The sequence below is a fragment of the Coregonus lavaretus genome, assembly GCF_964263955.1.
Source record: "Coregonus lavaretus genome assembly, chromosome: 40".
NCBI lineage: Eukaryota > Metazoa > Chordata > Actinopteri > Salmoniformes > Salmonidae > Coregonus > Coregonus lavaretus.
In genome coordinates this window covers 10,616,629-10,633,398 of record NC_140027.1, presented here as the reverse complement: position 1 = coordinate 10,633,398, position 16,770 = coordinate 10,616,629, and the positions used below count along the sequence as shown (strand labels likewise).

General features: G+C 41.5%; 1 protein-coding gene across 1 annotated transcript in view; it reads right to left on the bottom strand.

The window, feature by feature from the left end:
• Nucleotides 1-16,770, bottom strand: part of LOC311113472 (phosphofurin acidic cluster sorting protein 2-like) — a gene marked incomplete at both ends in the record, with an annotated part of 91,583 nt that overhangs the window by 36,837 nt on the left and 37,976 nt on the right. Inside the window, 4 exons of the mRNA XM_084156696.1 lie at nucleotides 418-580; nucleotides 2,905-3,030; nucleotides 3,380-3,469; nucleotides 7,517-7,604. Of these exons, the coding sequence (XP_084012822.1) occupies nucleotides 418-580; nucleotides 2,905-3,030; nucleotides 3,380-3,469; nucleotides 7,517-7,604 (467 nt within the window). The remainder of the gene's footprint in view (nucleotides 1-417; nucleotides 581-2,904; nucleotides 3,031-3,379; nucleotides 3,470-7,516; nucleotides 7,605-16,770) is intronic.

Genomic DNA, 16,770 nt, shown 5'->3' with positions numbered 1-16,770 from the left:
TTCTTTCAAAAGCATTTTCTTCAGAAAAGTTAACCTCAGCCATTCTGTGTCAAGCCCTTTGTGAAAACGAGTTGTCAATATAGAAACAAATGTCTATTAAAATGTGCAATTGCCAAGGAAATGGTTTCACTCACGTGACTGTCAGGCTAAATGCAATGCAAATATGCACTTATTATGCAATTAAAAGCCATGCGATAGACTAGCATCCAGCCCAGGGTGTGTACTTGTACATCAAGCTTACTCATGCTACAAAAACAAGAGATATGCTCTTGCCCCAAAGGCCGTTCTGGCTCGGACAAGGATACTTTATGCAGTTAAATAACATTATGCCAAAAACAACTGTTTTCGGGATGAATAGCTTTCCTCAGTGTACGGGCAAACACTTGTGATGACAAGCACTGGTTTCCAGGTCCCCACCTAAGGCTTTGGCCTTGGTCTCTGGCTGCCCACTGCCGTCCTCATGGTCAATGGGCTGACTGGACAGGGAATACACGCTGAGCTCGGCCGCACGCACCGGCACCTCCTTCACGTTGCTATGGAGACCCAGGATCTGGGCTCCATCTGTCGGGTGCTGCATCACCTAGACAGAAGTCAGGACAGAGAAGTGTGTGAGCAACATTCAAATGTTGTTGCGTTCATTAATATGCAGGCGCAAACACACACACATACACATTCGTACATTTGCACACACACACGCACACCTTCAACTGAAGCGCACAGTTTTCATTCGAAACGGGGCAGCTTTATTTTCCTCCCCATGTTTTCTTCCTCATGTCTCACCAAATCGGATTTGTGCGTCTCACCATGACAGAAACCCCATCACAGCGACGCCTCTACTACCACCACACTGCACTTCTCTACGTTCGCTCTAAGCTCTAGGCTGTGTACCAAATTGCATACGGTGCCATTTGAGAGGCAGCCCCGGAGTTTCATTACCCATCAATCACTGGGGCAAGTTGCGTCGAAAATGAAAGCCCCAAATGTTCTCCAATCAGTGCTGTCATTCAAACCCAAGGCAAAGCCTGACGGCACTTTGTTCACACAGTCACATCTCTACTGACATGTTCTCTGTCATTCTCCCCGGCATGCTGTATTATTCAGCTGTTTGTAGAGGAGACCTGAGGAAAGTTGTGAAACTAATTGCGAGTGTATTGCGGATGGAGACCTGAGGAAATGTAGCTATGGTAGTCCTGTAATGTGATTTGGGGGAATGGGGAAGCATGCCTACATCCGGGGGCATGGTTTAATGTTGGCTGGTGGCTGTGTGGAATAGTTAATGTATGTGCATATAATGACACTGGCTGGTGTTCAGTACATTTCAAATAGTGGGTTTCTGGATATCGCTTCTGTTCACTTTATGCATTCGGTTACAGTTCCTTGTTATGGCCGGTTAATAGGTTCCTTCTTGCTTTGGCGGCTTTTAATTTAGCACAGACCTTTCTAAAAAAGGATTCTGAATAGGAACTGGTAGAGCAGCCTGATCTCATAGACTAGATGTAACATAATGTACGTGAATCACATTAGTATGATTTGTTATGTTTGGTTTGGTTACATAAGACAGAAGGTTACTTAACGCAAAAATGAAAGGAGGGTGGTTGGTCGGGGTGGATGGGTAGGCGTATAACGCAAACGTCTAGCAACCCAAAGGTTGCGTGTTAGAATTTCTTCATGGACAACTTTAGTATTTTAAGTAATTAGCAACTTTGCAACTACTTACTACTTTTTAGCGATTATGCAACTACTTAGCATGTTAGCTAACCCTTCCCCTAGCCTTAACCCTTTAACCTAACTCCTAACTCCAACCCTTTAACCTACCTCCTAAACCTAACCTTAACCCTAACCCCTAGCCTAGTTATGATATACATTAGCGTTAACCACCTAGCCAATGTTAGCCACAACAAATTGGAATTCGTAACATATCACGCGAAATGGATGATATTTACGTACAGCATAATACGAAATGCTCTGAGACCAGGTTAGGTGGAGTTGTCTATGCCTCCTGCAAACCAATAAAGGTAGGCTATGTGTTGAGGTATGAGTGTGTGTTGGGGTATGTGTTGAGGTGTGGGCCCTGCCAGAGTGCGAATTACACCTGTTTTGAGTGCACGCGCCTAATAATAAAGAAATAATTTAAACTGTCAAAATGTATTACCTTTTAATGTGGCATGAACACAACCAGTCATGATATTTTCATCTGATTGTCAAACAAATCACTTCAAAAAGTAGGCATGTTCGTCCACTCCAAAATAATTCCAGCATCCAAACTGCATACTCGCGCTATTTTATGAACGGAAATAGAAATCTGTTACAAAACACCAAAAAGTGTGCCTAATGACATTCAGCGATTGCCATTGATTAGGCCTACATTAATTGATGCGTCTTGCTGACAAACTGAGCTTTTTTGTAGCCTGAAAAGTCAGGACACCCTGAAATGCATTGGAATAAAGGCTATTTTTTATCAAGGACGCATGGCAAACAAATGGCGAAAAATGAGGAAGTACAAAGGAAAATCTATGCGTAAAGGAGCTCATCTGAAGCCGAAATTCAGCACTACTGGATGGACAGCGACGCCATAGAAATAAATGGTTCAAACCATGACAAAGAGGTGTTCGTTTCATTGGAAGATTTTATTTTCATATTTACCACTGCATTTTAAACGAATTGGAGAATGGTTAAATTAGCATTATTTAGAGACCCCCCAAAATTGGACTTTTGCTGCATTTAGGGGAGCTAACATCTCATTCAGGGAAGCTGAGCCCCGCCTGGCTCCCCCATAATTCGCACCATGGGCCCTGTTTTCCATAGTTACAGATTTATAACCCCCATGACAAGCAACGTGTGTTTGACTTCATATGCTGTTGTCATAAAAAAAATCGGTCACAAACATTAAGCTGTTGTCTTTACCTCTGCCATATTGATGACGCCCACAGCCAAGGTCTTGTACCCCAGGATGGTGCGGTTTTTATATCGCTTCCTCCTCTGCAGCATGATCTGCAATCGGTTGGCGTCCCTTTTGAGGAAGTGGGGATACTAGGGGGGGGGACAGAAAAGGGCGTAACACACATTAGGTGTTAAAGGAGGTTACATCACACCTTACATCATGTCTGTAGCTATAACAATATTTTTCCTCAGTCTGTCATTTCTTTGATGCCTTCAGATCCACCACCTCAGATGGGCTTTGAACGCCAACCTGAGGTGTGGGAAATACACTATAACTAAAAAGGGGGTATGATTTGTTTACATAGGCACTACCATTAATTTAGCAAAAAGCACTGTACATCAACCGTTGGCTACCGAAATATGTACTTCAGTCACGTAACGGATCACTCTTTGATACTTTGATATAATAGTTTTGAAAGCCGTGTTAACCTGGCCATACCTGGAGTGAGAAGGTTAGCTCAAGGTCAGTCTCCATCAGTCCGTCTGGGGGAAGGACATACTCATTGGACCTCAAGATGCGCTTGGAGCCCTGTGGCGGAAGATTTAAAGAGAGGCACAGTGAGAGTTAGGGATGTAATGGTGACTGAAACAAAGACATTTGGTGGTAACACTTGACTTTGCAATGCTCCTTTCCCTGAGAAACGTGTACAGAAACTCAATTCTAAAACTCACACATCCCTGTGTCAAAGAAGGAGGGTTTGCCAACGATGCCTAGATGGTAGGGGCTAAAGCTTAGGGTTGTTTCTGGACAGGGTCTTGGAGTTGCATGTTACCTCAGTAACCTACTGATCCAGCCAATTTAAAGGTAGACTCAGCGATATGATGTAGATGCAGAAAGTAAAAAGCATAATGGATCAATTTCCGCAACAACTAAGAGCGCTGAAGCACGAGGCTCAACTTCTTTGGTGCCCTCGCTACCACGTTGTGAACAGCGTGATGCGAACACGTGCACAGATACTATGTGTGACTGTGTGAGAGCATCTCGCTCATCTCAATATCTCTGGTGCTGCTTGTGGCAACGTCATTTCGCTGAGTCTTTCCCAGCATGCTCTATCATCTCACCCCACTCCCAATACAAGCTTGCTTTCATCGTGTATCAGTGGCAGTGTCCGAATACCCATATTTGCGTCCTAAATAGCAGGCTGTTTGAGTATGCGAAAACAATATTGTTCTATAGTATGTGACATTTTGAAAATCAAGTATACTTTAAATGCCTGGATGTCATACTCATTTCGGCTTTGACAACAGCTGATCAATTAGATATGGGGATGCGCTACCGAAATCAACGAATAGCGGGAAACAAAGCAATCGCGCATGACGCATTCTCAGTATGCGAAAATAGAACGTTTTATAGTATGGGCTCGTGGCAATGACTGGCGCGGAATAGGTGGAATGCTAACAAATACATCAAACACATGGTTTCCAGGTGTTTGATGCCATTCCATTTGCTCCGTTCCGGCCATTATTATGAGCTGTTCTCCCCTTAGCGGCCTGCTGTGGTATATGTGCACTACCGGTCAAAAGTTTTAGAACACCTACTCATTCAAGGGTTTTCTTCATTTTTTTACTATTTTCTACATTGTAAAATAACAGGGAAGACATCAAAACTATGAAATAACACATATGGAATCATGTAGTAACCAAAAAAATATATGTTATATTTGAGATTCTTCAAATAGCCACCCTTTGCCTTAATGACAGCTTTGCACACTCCATATTTAGTATAATAATATTTTATTGATTTTTTGAATTTTATAGTGCTTTTCATAATTATCTCAAAGCGCACCAAAAGCAAAAAATACATCATTATCATCATTAGTAGCCTACCTATAGTAGGCTAGATCAACTAATAGAGGCCAAGGCTTTGAGTGCATGCATCCTCAAAGATGGAGATGTACAGTTCATGGCTTGATCAGAGGAAGGTCAGGGATATGATTGATGAAGACGGAGTCTGGTGATGATCTTGTATAGGGCTAGTTCCCTGAGTCGTGTAGCCACTGGACTTCTCCTTCACAATGTATGGCATCCACTTGGATGATTCCTCAGCAGCTCTGGGCACCAGAAAGCTCACCACACACGGTTCAGAGTAGTAGCTAGCCAGTCGCCCTCATTACGAGCTCTCTGCCTCATTCCTCTCCTGCATCTCCCATTCCTCTCAAACTTCAGCTGACTCTTCAATTGATACATGCTTAGGCCTACGGTTAACTCAAGTTTACTCCAAATACGTTGTTCCAAATGCTAGCTACTTAGCTAATGTTAGCCCAAAACAACAACTCTCCGGCACTCTGCTGTAGTGAAAGGTCACTGGGTGGGGCTACAGACGATCCTTTCCAGTTCATACGCGTAGCCATCACTGATGGTGCATTTAAGACAACAGGGAACTCAGGGAAAAGGCCAGTGACATGCAGAAAAAAATAGGGGGAAAAACTGAACAACAAAGATAGAGATTGTTTTATTTTCTTTCTATCATGGTCAGTTAGCGCTTCATTAACTCTTAGTCTCCATGCTGACTGTTTGGTTTTCTTGTGGGAGGATAGTCTAGCTTGACATCCAAATCAACTGACTGGAAACGCAACAGGCTAATTGCTAACAAGACAACAGGGGAAAGCAGCAGTCAGCATCAAACTCCTATTGAGCTGTTGCACACAGCTGTACTAAAATGGACCAGCAGACAGTTATCAAAGTGATGAAACTTCACAATACATTCATTCTTTAGAGACGAAAGGGAGGAAGAAAGTTTGTGAGGAAAACAAAACACATGGAAAAATCTGGGTTCGGATGTGCATTCCTCTCATGGTGATTCAGCAAACTCAAAAGGGTGCTAGCTACTTCAAGACACTAATGCTAATTGATACCAGAGCAGGAAGAAAAGACACGTGGCTTCCAAGAGTAGCCCCATCAGGCACTGACAAGACAACTAAGTGCGTAGGTAGGTGTCGACTTCAGACAAGTCTGCAACCAAAGCTATTGGTTAGCCCAATGACAATACAATTAACTCATTTCTGAACGCATTCAAAAAACGGAAAGGACCAAACACAAGTATGCATTAGCGGCTTTTAACATACGGAACAAAACCACCACAATCTTCTGAGTTCTGTAGCTAGAGATTCAGAGAGTGACCAATAATAAACGTTTTCCTCCTGTCAATGGGGAATAGAGAGCAGTCGAGACCAGTCTTAATTCCTACCTACACTGCAACTTTTGGTTATTTTGTGTTGCCGCTCAACATGCCGTCATCAGAGGATCAGATGTGGCCATTTAAGTGCCTTTTCTGACAAGTAGCAAGCTGGCTGCTGAGACAGGCGCTAGCTAGCCATCACCATAAGCACAGGAGGAAATTAATAGACCTGAATAATTGGTGTTCTCAGAAATGTCCTGAAGTACCAAGTTACTCGTAGCAGGCAGGCTGCTGAGACAGGAGCTAGCTAGTCATCACAATCAACACAGGAGGAAATGAATAGACCGGAATGATGTTCTCAGAAAAGTGCTGAAGTACCTAGTTACTTGAGGACAGAGCAGCGGTGGGCAATATTGACTGACACTTCAGGGTCTTTTAGGGAACAGCCACCTAGGGTTTTCAGGTCAGGTTTTCTACCACCTGATGAACTGTAATTGTCATGCTGACATGTTTTCAATCTCTTGAGGTTCGTTGTCCTTGTACAACACCAGTGAACATGTCAAAAGGTTCGGACGTGTTGGGGACCTCTTAGATTAAAGTGAAATATATTTACCAATGTAAATGTCAGATATCTCTGTGTGCATCTGAAAGGTAAGTATGCCATGTACAGTATATAGAATTATTACAAAGATTTCTGATAATCTACCGCTTAATACTCTTGAAGTGCAAATGACCAGTGAATTTACCACCAGTAATTAGAGAGAACAGAAAGAACACAGTTCAACCACACAATGCTCTTTCTCTCTGACTGCACAGAACCCTGAGCAATACGCGAGCACTGGGCCATACCGCGACCAAAGCGACCACTTTGGAATGCAGAGTGCCTAAAGTAACGGTCGGTAATGACTCCCCTTCCCACATAACTGTAATCTTTTTCCTTTCTCTCTGTTCCTATCGAACAAGCTGTCACCTTGGTAACCGCTTGGGCAGTCCTCTGAGACTATTGAGCTTAGTGGAAGGAGAGATTCTGGGGAGGTTGTCAGGTGTGAAAGGAAAAAGTATGTAGCTTCGCAGTTCTGCCAAGGTGCATGAAATAAAGGATGTACAAAAGATATGCATAGAAATAGCTTGTAAGGAGGACCACAGAGAAGTAAAAAATATTTCCGATGTTGACCATGAGCTTTCGTTGGCCATTAGCTTTTGTTAGTTATTGCCATATCTGAGTAAATTGACTAGTAGTATTGACCTTGATATAGCCCTTTGATTTTGTGTTGTATATTTCAGAAAATAGTATGAGCCAATTGACGCAAACAGTTGTTCCCAAACCATCCCATAACACAAGACTTCAATGGTCAACAGCAATCCAAGTTCCTGTGTTTTTATGGACACTCCATTTGATACTAATACAATCCAAAGGACATTACTTAAATCGTCATAATCTTCTTAACCTGGACTCACCTGTATTTTGACAGCTATCACCACGGAGCTAAGCTCTCGGTCCAGTTCTTTCAGTACAATCAGCTTCTTGAGGGTCAGGCTGCACAATCTGCGGTCAACAGGGGAGACGGAAGGGATTTAGTTTCATTTCATTCATTTAGATCATTTCAAACATGTACAATGATCCACAAACGTCGTCATATATGATAAATGATAGCATGTATACAGTGGGGAAAAAAGTATTTAGTCAGCCACCAATTGTGCAAGTTCTCCCACTTAAAAAGATGAGAGAGGCCTGTACTTTTCATCATTGGTACACGTCAACTATGACAGACAAATTGGGATTTTTTTTCTCTCCAGAAAATCACATTGTAGGATTTTTTATGAATTTATTTGCAAATTATGGTGGGAAATAAGTATTTGGTCACCTACAAACAAGCAAGATTTCTGGCTCTCACAGACCTGTAACTTCTTCTTTAAGAGGCTCCTCTGTCCTCCACTCGTTACCTGTATTAATGGCACCTGTTTGAACTTGTTATCAGTATAAAAGACACCTGTCCACAACCTCAAACAGTCACACTCCAAACTCCACTATGGCCAAGACCAAAGAGCTGTCAAAGGACACCAGAAACAAAATTGTAGACCTGCACCAGGCTGGGAAGACTGAACCTGCAATAGGTAAGCAGCTTGGTTTGAAGAAATCAACTGTGGGAGCAATTATTAGGAAATGGAAGACATACAAGACCACTGATAATCTCCCTCGATCTGGGGCTCCACGCAAGATCTCACCCTGTGGGGTCAAAATGATCACAAGAACGGTGAGCAAAAATCCCAGAACCACACGGGGGGACCTAGTGAATGACCTGCAGAGAGCTGGGACCAAAGTAACAAAGCCTACCATCAGTAACACACTACGCCGCCAGGGAGTCAAATCCTGCAGTGCCAGACGTGTCCCCCTGCTTAAGCCAGTACATGTCCAGGCCCGTCTGAAGTTTGCTAGAGTGCATTTGGATGATCCAGAAGAGGATTGGGAGAATGTCATATGGTCAGATGAAACCAAAATATAACTTTTTGGTAAAAACTAAACTCGTCGTGTTTGGAGGACAAAGAATGCTGAGTTGCATCCAAAGAACACCATACCTACTGTGAAGCATGGGGGTGGAAACATCATGCTTTGGGGCTGTTTTTCTGCAAAGGGACCAGGACGACTGATCCGTGTAACGGAAAGAATGAATGGGGCCATGTATCGTGAGATTTTGAGTGAAAACCTCCTTCTATCAGCAAGGGCATTGAAGATGAAACGTGGCTGGTTCTTTCAGCATGACAATGATCCCAAACACACCGCCCGGGCAACGAAGGAGTGGCTGCGTAAGAAGCATTTCAAGGTCCTGGAGTGGCCTAGCTAGTCTCCAGATCTCAACCCCATAGAAAATCTTTGGAGGGAGTTGAAAGTCCGTGTTGCCCAGCGACAGCCCCAAAACATCACTGCTCTAGAGGAGATCTGCATGGAGGAATGGGCCAAAATACCAGCAACAGTGTGTGAAAACCTTGTGAAGACTTACAGAAAACGTTTGACCTGTGTCATTGCCAACAAAGGGTATATAACAAAGTATTGAGAAACTTTTGTTATTGACCAAATACTTATTTTCCACCATAATTTGCAAATAAATTCATTAAAAATCCTACAATGTGATTTTCTGGATTTCTTTTCCTCATTTTGTCTGTCATAGTTGACGTGTACCTATGATGAAAATTACAGGCCTCTCTAATCTTTTTAAGTGGGAGAACTTGCACAATTGGTGGCTGACTAAATACTTTTTTCCCCCACTGTATGCATACAAACACACAATAACATACGCACTATACACATATGTACACATGGATTTTGTGTTATCGATATGTAATAATAGAGGCCTGAGGGCGCACACCTAATATGTTGACTAAATACTTTTTCCCCCACTGTATGTCTATGTTTGTGTTGCTTTACAGTCCCTGCTGTTCCATGTGCCTGACTGGGCCTCTCTCCTTTTCACTGACAGTCACAACTCAACAATCTATGTGGTCCTTGCATAGACATTAAAACCAGGGTATTTGATCAATTGCATATTACTATTTGAATAAATCATGATAATAAAAAATGGTGAACTGAAAACTAACATGGCCAGGTACATTTTTTGCCCTGGCACCCTTGCGACCAATTAAAAATGTGTGTCGCATTGCCAAGTCAAACGGTCGCAAATGCGACTGTTTTGGTCGCAGTATCAAACCCTGTATTGAGACCTAATTAGTTCTCCGTCATTAATCTAACAGCTCAAGGAGAGGATATGCTATTGGATCGTAGGCTTACATAGGCTTATTACAATATAATACTGTTTGTTAATAAATGGTTATGAATCCAAATTTTGAATTTACAAATGATAAGAAATGCCTATATGTATGAATGTTTATATTGCTAATAAATGTTTATAAGGCTTTATTAAAAGTGGGTACTGGCAAAACCTGGAGGACTTAAATTGTGTGAACATTACTCATCCAATAGATTTAGGCACTCTTACCAGATTGTTGATTATTGGTTAAAAAGCCCTATCCATAAGGAAATATAAAAGACACTGTTTGCGAGTCTAGCAACATTAACATGACACAAAAAACTGCAGGCAGTGAACCATTGAACCGCAATGTATGAAAACAAGGTAGCAAATAAAAAATGTTTGCAAACTAACTGCATGCTCCGAAGAGATATCTTTTTAATTATTACAACATTTCAAAACTGCAATGGGTCTTCGTCAGTAGACCACGAAACCAATGTACGTTGGCAGAACATGAAAACATGACAAAAAAAGTAGGAAACAAAACAGATATTGTATTGTCGGTTCAGATCTGAATAGGAGTGCTGCTGTGAGCTGACGGTGGCCCTGAGCTCTTAGTTTCCAATCAGACTGTAACTGCGTCCCAAATGGCACCCTATTCCCTAAAGTGCACTATGGGCCCTGGTCAAAAGTAGTGCACTAAATAGGGAGTAGGGTGCCATTTGGGATGTAACCTCTATCGAAGTACTGCATTGCCAGAGTATGAGTCATACAGGAAGCTTGAGACAGCTCCTATTCTTCCATTCTAGTGCATTTGGAGGAGAAAGTAGAGCTGTGGTTGAATTAATGTGTTTCTCTCCCCTTTTCACACTCTCTCTCACTCTCTGTGATGGGGTGGCAACCTTGGTCAGCGGAGTAGAAAAATAATAACTTTCCAATTCCCCATGCGTACGGACACTTACTCAGAAACACGCACAAAAAAAATACAATGGAAATGCAAGCACTTTCAACAGACTTACACAAACAAACATACATCCTCGGACCCTCACACAGCTATCCCCCCCTCACCTCCCCCCCCCACACACACACACGCAAGCACACACACGTACACACAACCACACACTTCCGAGGGGAAGTTGGGGTCACGGTCTCTGTCTTTGAGACAGAGACTCTGGAGTGTAGTTGACAGGCAAACACAAACAGGCCAGTTCAACATCCAGCACTGACAGCACACACACTACAAGAGACAAGCACATGCATGCACATGCACACGCTCCCACACAGACCATACAAACACAAATATACACACACACACATAAAGAGATACACACAAACACACTTGGACACAAAGGGGCTGGAATGTTCGGAAGCAGTCATGGAGAAAACTTTGCGCTAACTCAGCAAAAAGCCAGACCACCTGATTGAACGCATTCTGTACCGGCCATTCATCGGAAGGACCGAGGCAGAGAGGCAGAGAGAGCGGGGTGGGGTGGGGGGGGGGGGGGGGGGGGGGGATGGACAGAGAGAGATGAAAAGAGAGAGAGAGAGTTAGGGGGAGGGAGATTGAAAGGTCTGGACATTCCAACACAGAGACCATGGAAAATAGATACAGTATATTTACAGGAAATACTCACTCACTGCAGTACACTAAAACTATCACAGTACCATAGAGGCACAGAATAAGTTAGAGGAAAAACCAAAAAATTGAGGAACTTATTCAAGAAAGATCAAGTGTAATACATTATAAAAATAAAGCGAACTTGGATGGAATATGGGTAGAAATGCATCAAATTCTTTTTTAATCTTCAACATAGAAATGCTACCAAAAATAATTTACTGAAACTATATTTTGAAAGAGTAAGCAAAATACTTTAACCCTCCCGTTGTCCTAGGGTCAAAATGACCCGCCACTGTGTTGAACCAACTTTATTTAATTTTTATATTTTTGGGATCATTTGTGAGAAGGAGGCAGTGAGACTTTAAAGAAAGTATCACTGCGTCCTTCCTTCAGAGGAGGAACTTGATGCAATTAAAGCCTTTAAGTCCGGGAAAACTCCAGGGCTGGATGGCATACCAGTTTTTTGGCAAACCTTTTTTGATGTACTCGAAGGACCGTTATTAGCATGTTTTAACAACTCCTATAAAAATGGTAGATTATCAGAAGGTCTGATTTCATTATTATTGAAACATGACCCAAGCGGTAACTATAAAGATCCAGTCCATACAAAAACTGGAGGCTCATTACACTTCAGTGTTGTGATGAAAAAATTCTAGCAAAATGCAAAGCACATAGATTTAAAAAGGTATTGTCGGATATTATTCATCCTAATCAGACAGGTTTTTTACATGGACGATACATGAGAAACCAGGCCTGGTATTCATAGCTGACTTTGAAAAGGCTTTTGATCAAGTACGACTGGAATTTATATATAAATGCTTGGAGTAATTCAATTTAGGAGAATCTCTTATACAATGGGTTAAATTTATGTATAGTAACTCTAGGTGTAAAATAGTAAATAATGGCTACTTCTCAGAAAGTATTAATCTCTCAAGAGGAGTAAAACAAGGTTGTCCACTATTGGCATATCTATTTATTATGGCTATCGAAATGTTAGCTATTAAAATCAGATCCAACAATAAAATCAAAGGGCTAGAAATGCAGGGCTTAAAAACAAAGGTGTCATTGTATGCTGATGATTCATGTTTTCTTTTAAATCCACAATTTGGATCCCTCCACAGCCTCATTAAGGATCTAGATATTTTTCCTAACCTCTGGATTACAACCAAATTATGATAAGTGTACTATATTACGTATTGGATCACAAAAAAATACAACTTTTACATTACTGTGTAGTTTACCATTAAAATGGTCTGACGGTGATGTAGACATACTCTATATTCATATCCCGAAAGAAAGAAATGATCTCACTACAATACATTTTAATATAAAGTTAGCAAATATAGATAAGATCTTGCTACCATGGAAAGGAAAATACCTGTCCATTTGTGGAGAAATCACCCTGATTAACTCTTTAGTAATATCTGATATGAGCAAAGAATATTCAATTTTATTTGGAACGGCAAGCCAGACAAAATTAAACAGGCTTATTTATATAATGAATATGAATTCAGAGGGCAGAAATAATTAATATTAAAGCATTAGCCCTCTCACTAAAGGCTTCAGTCATACAACAGTTATACTTAAATCCGAACTGGTTCTCTAGCAGATTAGTAAGAATGTCTCACCCCATGTTCAAGAATGTACTTTTTCTCTTTATTCAGATTACAACCTCTCACTTTCAGTTATTTGAAAATGAAAGCATCTCCAAAATATTGCTAATTTTAAAAAAAGCGATAGAAAGTTGGTTGCAATTTCAGTTTAATCCACCAGAAAAGACAGAAAAAATAATACAACAAATATTATGATTAAACTAAAATACAATAATTGCTAAAAAACATTATTGTTAAAAAATATATATACATACTACCTGTCAAAAGTTTTAGAACACCTACTCATTCAAGGGTTTTTCTAAATTTTTTACAATTTTCTACATTGTAGAATAATGGTGAAGACATCAAAACTATGAACTAACACATATATATACACACATATATATACACACACATATATACACACACATATATACACACACATATAAAACTATTGGATCCCCTGCTGATTTTGTACGTTTGCCCACTGACAAAGACATGATCAGTCTATAATTTTAATGGTAGGTTTATTTGAACAGTGAGAGACACAATAACAACAAAAAAATCCAGAAAAACGCATGTCAAAAATGTTATAAATTGATTTCCATTTTAATGAGGTAAATAAGTATTTGACCCCTCTGCAAATCATGACTTAGTACTTGGTGGCAAAACCCTTGTTGGCAATCACAGAGGTCAGACATTTCTTGTAGTTGGCCACCAGGTTTGCACACATCTCAGGAGGGATTTTGTCCCACTCCTCTTTGCAGATCTTCTCCAAGTCATTAAGGTTTCGAGGCTGACGTTTGGCAACTCGAACCTTCAGCTCCCTCCACAGATTTTCTATGGGATTAAGGTCTGGAGACTGGCTAGGCCACTCCAGGACCTTAATGTGCTTCTTCTTGAGCCACTCCTTTGTTGTCTTGGCCGTGTGTTTTGGGTCATTGTCATGCTGGAATACCCATCCACGACCCATTTTCAATGCCCTGGCTGAGGGAAGGAGGTTCTCACCCAAGATTTGACAGTACATGGCCTTGTCCATCGTCCCTTTGATGCGGTGAAGTTATCCTGTCCCCTTAGCAGAAAAACACCCCCAAAGCATAATGTTTCCACCTCCATGTTTGATGGTGGGGATGGTGTTCTTGGGGTCATAGGCAGCATTCCTCCTCCTCCAAACACGGCGAGTTGAGTTGATGCCAAAGAGCTCAATTTTAGTCTCATCTGACCACAACACTTTCACCCAGTTCTCCTCTGAATCATTCAGATGTTCATTGGCAAACTTCAGACGGGCATGTATATGTGCTTTCTTTAGCAGAGGGACCTTGCGGGCGCTGCAGGATTTCAGTCCTTCACGGCGTAGTGTGTTACCAATTGTTTTCTTGGTGACTATGGTCCCAGCTGCCTTGATCATTGCAACTCCACGAGGTGAGATCTTGCATGGAGCCCCAGGCCGAGGGAGATTGACAGTTATTTTGTGTTTCTTCCGTTTGCAAATTATCGCACCAACTGTTGTCACCTTCTCACCAAGCTGCTTGGCGATGGTCTTGTAGCCCATTCCAGCCTTGTGTAGGTCTACAATCTTGTCCATGACATCATTGGAGAGCTCTTTGGTCTTGGCCATGGTGGAGAGTTTGGAATCTGATTGATTGATTGCTTCTGTGGACAGGTGTCTTTTATACAGGTAACAAGCTGAGATTAGGAGCACTCCCTTTAAGAGTGTGCTCCTAATCTCAGCTCGTTACCTGTATAAAAAGACACCTGGGAGCCAGAAATCTTTCTGATTGAGAGGGGGTCAAATACTTATTTCCCTCATTAAAATGCAAATCAATTTATATCATTTTTGACATGCGTTTTTCTGGACTTTTTTGTTGTTATTCTGTCTCTCACTGTTCAAATAAACCTACCATTAAAATGATAGACTGAATTTCTTTGTCAGTGGGCAAACATACAAAATCAGCAGGGGATCAAATACTTTTTTCCCCTCACGGTATATACACATATATACACACATATATATTTTGGAAATAAAAATGTACATGGAAATAAAACACCATAAATACCTTATTTACATAAGTATTCAGACCCTTTGCTATGAGACTCGAAATTGAGCTCAGGTGCATCCTGTTTCCATTGATCATCCTTGAGGTTGTTTCTACAACTTGATTGGAGTCCACCTTTGGTAAATTCAATTGATTGGACATGATTTGGAAAGGCACACACCTGTCTAAATAAGGTCTCACAGTTGACATTGCAAAAACCAAGTCATGAGGTCCAAGGAATTGTCCGTAGAGCGCCGAGACAGGATAGTGTCGAGGCACAGATCTGCGGAAGGGTACCAAAAAAGTTATGCAGCATTGAAAGTCCCCAAGGACACAGTGGCCTTCATCATACTTAAATGGATTTAGTTTGGAACCACCAATATTCTTCTTAGAGCTGGCCGCCCGGCCAAACTGAGCAATCGGAGAAGGGGAGAAGGGCCTTGGTCAGGGAGTTGACAAAAACCCGATGGTCACTCTGACAGAGCTCCAGAGTTCCTCTGTGGAGATGGGAGAACCTTCCAGAAGGACAACCATCTCTGCAGCACTCCACCAATCATGCCTTTATGGTAGAGTGGCCAGACGGACGCCACTACTCAGTAAAAAGGCACATGACAGCCTGCTTGGAATTTGCCAAAAGGCGCCTAAAGGACTCTCAGAGCATGAGAAACAAGATTCTCTGGTCTGAGGAAACCAAGAGTGAACTCTTTGGCCTGAATGCAAAGCATCACGTCTGGAGGAAACCTGGCACCATTCCTACGGTGAAGCATGGTGGTGGCAGCATCATGCTGTGGGGATGTTTTTCAGGGGCAGGGTCAGGGAGACTAGTCAAGTTCGAGGGAAAGATGAACAGAGCAAAGTATAGAGAGATCCTTGATGAAAACCTGCTCCAGAGCGCTCAGGATCTCAGACTGGGGCGAAGGTTCACCTTCCAACAGGACAACAACTCTAAGCACACAGACAAGACAACGCAGGATTGGCTTTGGGACAAGTCTTGGAATGTCCTTGAGTGGCCCAGCCAGAGCCCAGGCTTGAACACGATCGAACATCTCTGGAGAGACCTGAAAATAGCTGTGCATCGACGCTCCCCATCCAACCTGACAGAGCTTGAGAGGATCAGCAGAGATTAATGGGAGAAACTTCCCAAATACAGGTGTGCCAAGCTTGTAGTGTCATACCCAAGAACACTCAATGCTGTAATCGCTGCCAAAAGATGCTTCAACAAAGTACTGAGTAAAGGGTCTGAATACTTACGTAAATGTGTTATTTCAGTTTTTTTATTTTAATAAATTTGCAAACATTTCTAAAAACCTGTTTTTGCTTTGTGATTGTGGGGTATTGTGTGTAGATTGATGAGATTTAAAAAAAAATGTAAAATCTATTTTAGAATAAGGCTGTAACGTAAGAAAATTTGGAAAAAGTCAAGGGGTCTGAATACTTACACACATACATACACATACATATACATATATACATAATTTACATACATACAAAAACAATATATGGGGAATTGGAAATGATGCAGAAAGCTGATCTACCCCCTAAAAAAAAAAGAAAAAAGAAAAAAAATGAAACTAACACAGTGCATTAGAGCAATGCTTATGTTGAAAGCCTCAAAGCTGATCTGCTAAAATGATCTGATATTTCTGGGGATCTGATTTTCTCCTAACAAAATATTTCCTGTTGGATAATACACACAGGGAACAGACTTAATGTGTTGTGAAAA